This window comes from Ornithodoros turicata, chromosome 2 (assembly GCF_037126465.1).
Source record: "Ornithodoros turicata isolate Travis chromosome 2, ASM3712646v1, whole genome shotgun sequence".
NCBI classification, from domain to species: Eukaryota; Metazoa; Arthropoda; class Arachnida; order Ixodida; family Argasidae; genus Ornithodoros; species Ornithodoros turicata.
In genome coordinates, this window is record NC_088202.1 from 65,581,735 (window position 1) to 65,591,043 (window position 9,309).

Genomic DNA, 9,309 nt, shown 5'->3' on the forward strand with positions numbered 1-9,309 from the left:
ATTCGCGTCACGCATGTACGCTTTTATCATGCCTGTGGAAATAATATATTGCGCTTTGTTGTTGTGGTCCATTGCGATCCTTGTTCACCACTGTGATGGTGGAACGAGCGAGAGAAATGTTACTACACGACGATACGGCGCCCCTGCATTATTCTTGCATTTGAGTGCCACAGCTGATGTGGATGCACATGTCAGAGAGAGTATTAAAATCTACGTGCAGTGACACTTTGTGTGTGTGTGTGTGTGTGTGATTGTAGCGGACTTGTGATTGTAGTACGCGACATCGCAAACCGAAACCGAAAATTCTAACGTAATGCCAATGGGCCGCAGAAATTCCGGCTGCGGACTTCAACCCTTGCTCTGCCACTAATTTAGGGACGCAGGCAGGCATTCAAGAATTGAAGGCAAAACTGAGTTTTGATGGGCTACAGATTTTTAGCACAATCTAGATTTTTCAATTTTTTTTCAGATGTTTTTTTTTTTCTTTTTTACGTGTGGCAACACTGGTCAGCCACCAAACTGGAGGTTGCGGCAGCTGGAAGCAATGGCGAGTCTTCGAGTGTGTGGAGTGATGTGGCTCCGAACTGTTTTGGGTTTTGGGCGCGTGGCGGGTGTCTGCAGGGCACGATAACGATTTTACGCTCGGGGGGGATGGGGGGGGGGCGTGGTACTGATCCTTAAATGTCAGAGTTAACGGGGAAATGGAGCTCTTCTGTCGGCGGTGCGGCGACGGATACATGTCGTGTATAAAATAAACCTTCGTTCTTTGTTATTGCATTTTGTTTTGCTGCTTTCTTCGCCTGGAGCGGACGGGCGGACGCTCCGAGAGTGGGAATGCCCTACAAGTGGCGCAAAGAGCACGTGGCATGCGTGCCATGCCCTAAATACGCTGACCCCTTAGTACCCTAATTCGCAGTGTTATTTTTTCGGTGATCCATCCACCTCTGCTTGATTCTGCACAAATTGCCATTGGCCACATGTGGCCACAAGTGGCTCAGTAACAAACAGCAGTCCCATAAGTCGCGTGCCCACTCTAGAATACAATGACCGACGCCCTCGCAAAGTATCACTTCCCTATAAGTGCAGAAGGCTATACGACAGCATGTACCAATGAAGCGCCATAACAATAGACTCGTATTCACCCTATATCCCTATTTCACAACATAACCGCCACCAGTAGAATACTATGTAGCAGTTTTTGACAGACTCATGAGTCGTTTTTGAGATCTCATGACTGTTATTTAGCAAACACGGTTCACCTAGAGATGTGACACAGGCTTAGAGAACAGTTTATGACGAGAGCAGACTGCGTTACTTTTCAGGAAAGGCGGAACATTTCTTTGCTGGGTTCATGGAGTCGGAGCTTCCACAAGCATATACCTTGGCAAAATATTTGTTGCTCTGTGCCGGGACATTGCACACGTGTTCGTTTCTGTCCTTGGAGCCGGTGCACTGGATATAACACCCAGCCATAAATAAAAGCTTATATGCATTGGCATCCACTCCGTCTAATTGGTCTTCTACTCTGTCAACTTTGCTCTTGGATTTAAATTTCCTGTCCACGGCCCACTCGTAACTGTGAAACAAAATGCGTCCTGCAGAAGCCAGGTACACCACATGGTCGGGAACGTTCGAGGAGCTCTTCAGACAGCTTTTAGCGTCGTTGAATTTGGAGCGATCATTCCCATTCATCGCGGGCACAGCATTTACGTACAGGTCCTCCATGTACGCGGCCAGGATTAAGGAACCGAGGGCTCCGTACCTTAAAGCCAGCAAGGAATTTTGCAATGCGTACACGGGCATCGTCATGGCAGATGGCCAAACGACAATATCCTTCGCCAGAGGGTCGTACAATCGGTAGTACTCAGTGTTGAGGATGTACTGCCTGTATACGTCGTTGGAGGTGCGACTGCTCCAGGCGGTGATGGCGCTGATCATGTTCGCAGAAAACAAGTTCCCCATGTCGCCATAACCGCGGTAATGCGTGTCGAGGTCAGATATTTTAGAGAAGCCTCCAAACATGTCCGTGAAGCCCTTTGTTTTCTGGAAGTCGAGGTAGTTTAAGCTGAGATACATTTTGACATACTTGGCCACATGCTCGCGTATCTTCCCCGCAATGTCACGGATATCGTTAAAGGACTCCTGAGGCACAGCCTTTGTAACGTATGGCATCGACAGAGCGATTCCCATGTATTTTTCAACATGCTGCAAACAGCGGGTTTTCGCTTTTTCTTCGGCTTCCTCCTTCGAACCGTATAGAGGAGCGACCACGTCTGGGAGAAAAAACTGGCCGATGTGAAAAAACTCGAGCCAAGACAGGAAAAGTGCCACTTTCGGTTCTCCCGGAGTTTTCAGAAGCTCCTGAAACTTAGATAAGTAGGCAGGAGATGTTATCGTCAGAGAAATTTGTTGCTGCGCATTGACGCCTAAAACATTCGAGAAGACGTCCCGCCACTTTTGATACGTTGCTCCCGTATCGCCTTGGAATGCCACTTCTGTTCTCACGGCGGTCGTCTTGTCTCGGAGTCCCTCGTTAAGCTTATTCATAATATTGTTTTCGAGATCCTTGAATTCGTCGGCCTTGACTTTTGTTGCAGGCTGACCTGTCATCAGCTGGTGTGTGGCCGTGTAGTAAGCAAAGTAGATGTCGTCCCCTTTGAGCGCCGATCGAATACGTTCCCATTCTGATATAAGACTCGACGGTGCGATGCCAATCACGACGATACTGGTTGCGGAAGCGGTCCTGGAGAGCTCGAACAAGGGATTTGAATCCCAGTTGACCGAAACGTTCGACATCAAAGAAAACACATCTGCTGAAGCAGCTTCACTGGGCCAAGGCAAACCGGCTTCCTTCATCATATCTTTGAACTTGTCACGTTCATCTCTCTTTCTTGTGCCCAGTTCGATGCATGACTGATAGTACTTGGCTGCCTTCTGTGCTGCAGTCTGTCCACTCCCAGGTACGCTGTACTTTTCTGCCTCTTCCGAGAGTTGCCTTACGAACTCGGCGTGATGTTTTTGAAAGACGGAGACGCTGTTTGAATTGTCCCAACCTTTGCACACATAAGCGTACAAGTTGGAGCAAGGACTACTTGAGCTGTCAATAGACGCCTTGAGAAGCGCTCCATAATCAACGCAGGCTGAACTTTTGCAGGTTGGAGGTGGTGGTGGTACATATTTGTAAGCTGCGTAGCTGATCAAGCCTACGATCAAGATGCAGCAACAATAACAGCAACAGCAGCAAGCCAAAAGTGCCTTGGTCGCCTGGTCACCGCCCTGATTGCCTCCGTCCTGACCCGCGGGCTGTTAAAGAGAAGGCACGTTTTGGAATTATCGACAGTGTCAGTTCGAGCGTCATACGTATACCATACTATGTATCTTTAGAATCATTTGGGTTTTCAAAACCGAATGTGTTATGTTCTACAGTCTACACACCGTTTATTTTTATCCATTACATTATTTATATGAAAATGCTATGAGAGCAGCGCAAATGTCGTTTTTGCAGTTGAGTTATGCAGCCAGGCGGGTGTGTAACAAGATGACTACCTAAAATTAATTAGCTTTTTAATTAGGGACACATTATAAATTATTGACAAAGCCAGTTCAGGTGTCAGAAGTATACACTATTATGCGCCTTTGGAAACATGTGATGCCGTTTTGAAAACCGAAAGTCTATATTCTACAGTCTGCCTCATGTTACGCTCGTGTTCACAATTTCAAAAACGCTGTCAGTACTGCTAAGAACGATCACATCTGGTGTGAGGGGAGGACGGGTCAATCGCCTTTTCGTAACCATTACCTCTCATGTAGAAGACACGTGCTGCTGTTTTGCCATCAGGTTTCTAATACCGAATTCTCACTGAGGGCTCAGCCAGCTAACGGACCATTTTAACGCGGGAGGAACCCTGGAACCTGATTCTGCGCTCTCCTTGACTCCTTCCGCTCTGCGATTTTTACGCCAGTTCCATTGGCTCTGCACGTTCACTGTGAGAGCGATTAAAGCGCGTTTGTTGCGCGGAATCCAAACACACGTGCCCACATCGTGGGAAAGGACAGGGAACGACGTAACTAACGTAGCAGGGGGTCTGGGACCTTTACTTGACAAACAATGTGCGTGCTACTGACTTGGCTACAAGCGTGAATGTAGATAATCGTGCCACACAAACACACACATTTCTCAAAACAATTATTTCAAATCTGGACGTGCATATGTGAAACGTGGAAAGTGGGAACAAGAACGGCCGTTTGTTCACTCGTTCAGCATTCTTCGACTGCTTCGGTTTATAAGCCTGGGAAAGTGAGTTCGGCTGCTTTATCTATGATTGTTTTACTGTGTACATGTCATAGTGTAGGCGGAGAATTGTGTGACCACTGACACCCAGGTTTGAAACCCTTTTAAGCAAGGTTGCAGGGGGTTTGAGTATTCTACACTGTTAAAACAGAACTTGTGGGAAAACTACCGCCCCTGCCCAACTGGGCACAGGGCTCCCACTCTCGGGGTCTTCCGCATCCGTTCGCCTCGCTGGAGGTAGTACGAAACAGCCATTCAAATAGCAGAGAAACAACAATTTATTACCATACTTGCATACCCTGCGACGCCAACGATCCGTGACCAGCTCGAGGATCCCCCGGGAAGTGTCACAATACAAACACGCCCGCCTTTTTAAGGGTATCGATGACAGTCTTCAGCGCCTCCTACTACTACACGTGTACGATATCAACGGACGATAAGCGGCTGCACCCGCCGCGAGATAAGTCACTATCTCCAAACCCAACAAACTTCACCACATAGCACGCTCCTAGCCAACCATCATTCCGAATAATATCATTCTGTGTCATGATTTGTTCAAAACAGGGGGGAGGTGCATATCTGGGACAAGAAAATCTGTCCCAGATAGGCGCCTCCTTCCAGTTTCAACAAATCAATACACACAATGATATCATTCGGAATGATGGTTGGCTATGAGCGTGCTATGGGGTGAAGTTCTGTTTTAACAGTGTAATACTGCAGTATTAAAAATGAACTTCACCGCATAGCACGCTCCTGGCCAACCATCATCTCGAATGATACCGTTATCTGCCATGATTTGTTGAAAACGGGAGGCGTACGCCATTTTTGTGACACTTATAATTGTCACAGAAAAGGCGTACGCCCCCCGTTTTCAACAAATCAGGGCAGATAACGATATCATTCGAGATGTTGGTTGGCTAGGAGCATGCTGTGCGGTGAAGTTCATTTTTAAGAGTGTGGGCTTCGGAAGTGAATGCTGGCTTGGATCGACATGTAAATAAATCGTCTTTCCCGAACCTCGCGACTCTTCGCTTGACCGCGTCCAATTCGAACACGCACGGAGCTGCTCCGAACCCGACCATGCTGGACATCGACCATTTCGGATCGACGCATTACGGGCAACCTCATCATACACTCTAAAAACAGAACTTCACCGCATAGCATGCTGTGCTCAAACCATTGCCGCGAATGATAGGGTTATCGCTTTTGATTCGAGGAGAGAGGGAGGCGTACGCCTTTTTGTGGCAATTACCATATATCCAAATTGCCACAAAAAGGCGTACGCCCCCCTCTGTCTTCCAATCACCAGCGATAACACTATCATTCGTGTCACTTGGTTCCGCTACACAGTACGCACACCCTTGTACACAGTTTTTGTTTGTTTGTTTGTTTGTTTGTTTGTTTGTTTGTTTGGCACTCTGACGTGGAACGAGCGTTGTGCTTCCCGCGCTCTTGGGGCGCACCGTTTCGTTTCAGTCCATTCGCCTAGCAAACTTCCCAGATGGATGTTTCAAAGTACGCGCTCAAGAACAAGAAAAACCGAATGGCTTTCAAAGAGGATAATCACCCATTCTGCTACTTCACTTTTGTCCGAAATCCTCAATTCGAGAGTTAATGAATTTTAGGTAATTACTAGTTAGTCATCTACGAGGTACATATTATCTTCGAAAGAATGTTGTGGTGTAACGTAACCTATTTGTACTGGCAAAAGCAGCGTTGCAAATGCGCATTATCGCAGCGCATCTGTTTTTCAAGTAACACGGGGAGGACAAAAACCTCACCTGTACTCCTTGTCCGAAGACGTCGTCGTCGTCAAACCCTGCTGGTGGCCCACCGTACGGCGGTGGTGGTGGATAACCCGGTGGCGGCGCGCCATACCCTCCCGGCGGATAACCCGGTGGCGGCGCGCCATACCCTCCCGGCGGATAACCAGGTGGCGGTGCACCGTACGGTGCCGGTGGATAACCCGCTGGTGGAGGACCTCCTGGTACGAAGCCAACTGGTGGCCCTCCATATCCTCCTGGGGCAAGTTGCTGTCCCTTAAAATTACAAAGGTGAACATTATTAAGATTATCGTACGAAACGCGATCTTGCCAGCTCGAAATGTTCTAATCTAGTTCTGTTTCTTGTGACACAAAATTGTGCTTACCCTCGGATAGTCCTGGAACGAAATTCAAAGATGGCATATGTCAAACACGTCATACAGAGCTGTATAGCAAAAGTAAGACAATGTGAGAACATCATAGCATGCGCGCAGCAAACTGAAAAAAAAAAAAAAAGTCATGCTATTTCTTATAGAGAACTCGACCACGGTCTACGGATATCCATAGATGTGGCTTTCTATCGACATCTGTCGATAGACATTACTGGACAAGTTTGTTAGAGGCTGTACATTTCGTACATTTCGGGGTCAATTTCCTGAGGTTGCGCGCAACCGTGAGTGTGAATAACCGAAATGTGTGTGATTCGTACAAACGTATACAATTCAAGCAACTTACGGTCATCGTTAAGGGCGAGAGTTCTCAAAGCAAGGAGGCTCCGAACAAGGATAATTAGCTTTAAGCGAGCCAACGAACCGACGCCGAGGGATGTTCGATTAACAAGGTGACGATCGACGACGATGATGATGATAGGGATGTTGATGCGTGTCCTTCACGAACGTGGTGATGGCGACAGCGATGGCACAGGCATGCACGTAGCACCCGGCTCGCGGTGACGCGACTTCTTTCAAGCTACTGCAAGTTAAAGATTGCAACGCAACGCATACGTCGCATATTCTGCACTCTAAGAAAAAAATGTTTTTACCCATGAAATTTTCTACCCATCTCGGTAGAGCTATATTGCAACCCCATCTCTACTCAAACCAATTTTACCTTTTTGAGTATAACTGCAGAGTAGAAACCGTCGTTCTACCAGCTTGGAACAAATTCTACCAGCAAATTCTCCCCATTTTTTTCTTAGAGCAAAAGTGCGAGAGAGAGAGAGAGGAGCAAGGGAAAGGGACGCCGCCCTTATATCCGCGGAGGAAAAGGCGTGCGTAGATTGGCCCAAAATGGTAGGAGTCGTTCTACAAGCTTGGGTAGGAAATTCTACCTTTTTTTTAGGGTGTGGGGATATGAAGAAGGGCATTAAGTTAATGAAGAACATTTTGGATCGGTGTAGTCTGCTGATGAACAATCGGCCTAGTTAACCGAAGGCACGGCTGAGATATCAAAATGTCCCTTTCCGTTTCATTAAAAAAGGGCGAAAAAAGTGTAAGGCAACTGAAAAATGTCACGGCTACAGGTGCGACTTGGTTCCCCGCATTTGGCATCCCTTCAGTGACGATGCAGCATCATATTGTCGTATTTCTCATATCATTGCCCAGCTGTGTATCAGGTAGTCCTACGCAAAAATATATGCCCCTGTTAGTTTTCTTCTTTTTTTTCATTAGAAGTTGAAACGTTAGCAATACTGTCTTACCCACGAATGCAGACTGGACTAGAGTCACTAAATAGGGGTACAGAGTATCGCATTCCTTTTCCGCGCTGGAGCCGCCGTTCGGTGTCCGCGATTGGGCCGATCGCGTCACGTGGTTTCTCCTTCCAACAACGCGACCCCTCCATACCAAAACCGCTTTCCTCGGTTGCGAGCTGGCTCGACTGCGCAAAGTTCTCCGGCGGAGAAGGGGGAGATTGGCGACCTGTTGCTAGGCGACGCAGCCGCGCCGGACCCAAGATGGCGGTCTCGCTCGCCGGTGTGGCTCAGTGTCGCTACTCTGTTCCCTATTTAATGACTCTAGACTGGACCATTATAAGCCGAAGGTCAACTGCACCTCACAGACACAGGATATTGTTCACACGCGTGAAAGAAACATTGTCAGCGATCTCCCAGATAACCTTGTAGCCTTCATCGCCCTGTCCATTCAATAGAATTACATCCCACACCACTCTTCACAAGGTGAACAAAGCCAACTTCATGGTGGCATCCTGCTCGACTCTATATGTTTCGGTCCGTACGCTGAAACCAGAGCCATGTATAGGGATATAGGATCCCAATACACGGCTCTGGCTGAAACTACCATCCGTTTACAGTATCTGACGGCAAGCTGACGCCAACGAATATTCCATGAAAGTTGGAAATAAGGTCTACATATTGCCGACGATTGAACAATATTGGATGAAAATGGGCAATATCGTCTACATGTTGCCATCGACCAAATAATATTGGATGCAACTCAGCAATATGGTTTATATTTTGCCGTAGAACAAATAATATTGGATGAAAGTTGGCAATATGGTCTACATGTTGCCGTCGACCAAATAATATTGGATGCAACTCTGCAATATGGTTTATATTTTGCCGTAGAACATATAATATTGGATGAAAGTGGGCAATATGGTGTACAGTGCTGGACAAAAGTTCACAGAACACGCTCCAGCGCACTCCTTCCGCATAGTGACACCGTACGGACTTACAAGTAAGTGAGTGCGGTCCCATTCGCTGCTAGCGTGTCACCCTGAGAAAGGAATGCGTCGGAGCTCGTTCCGTAAACTTTTGTCCAGCACTGTACATATAGCCGCCGACCAAATAATATTGGATGCAACTGGGCATTATGGTGTACAGTGCTGGACAAAAGTTTACAGAACACGCTCCAGCGCAATCCTTACGCCGAGTGACACGCTAGCAGAGAATAGTATCGTACGGACTTACAAACAGGTGATTGGGTTACCTAGACACATGTATGTAAGTGAGTGCGGTCCCATTCGCTGCTAGCGTGTCACCCTGAGAAAGGAATGCGTCGGAGCTCGTTCCGTAAACTTTTGTCCAGCACTGTACATATAGCCGCCGACCAAATAATATTGGATGCAACTGGGCATTATGGTGTACAGTGCTGGACAAAAGTTTACAGAACACGCTCCAGCGCAATCCTTACGCCGAGTGACACGCTAGCAGAGAATAGTATCGTACGGACTTACAAACAGGTGATTGGGTTACCTAGACACATGTATGTAAGTGAGTGCGGTCCCATTCGCTGC

At 47.4% G+C, this 9,309-nt stretch overlaps 1 protein-coding gene across 1 annotated transcript; it reads right to left on the reverse strand.

Moving 5' to 3' along the window:
- Positions 1 to 1,141: 1,141 nt before the first annotated feature.
- Positions 1,142 to 7,013, reverse strand: LOC135383649 (neprilysin-1-like). Its single transcript, XM_064613031.1, has 4 exons — positions 6,790 to 7,013; positions 6,441 to 6,452; positions 6,073 to 6,330; positions 1,142 to 3,303 (listed from the first exon to the last, which is right to left on the reverse strand). Exons 1-4 carry the CDS (start codon positions 6,793 to 6,795, stop codon positions 1,312 to 1,314), a joined length of 2,268 nt encoding a protein of 755 aa, XP_064469101.1. The 5' UTR covers positions 6,796 to 7,013; the 3' UTR covers positions 1,142 to 1,311.
- Between the last annotated feature and the right edge of the window lie 2,296 nt (positions 7,014 to 9,309).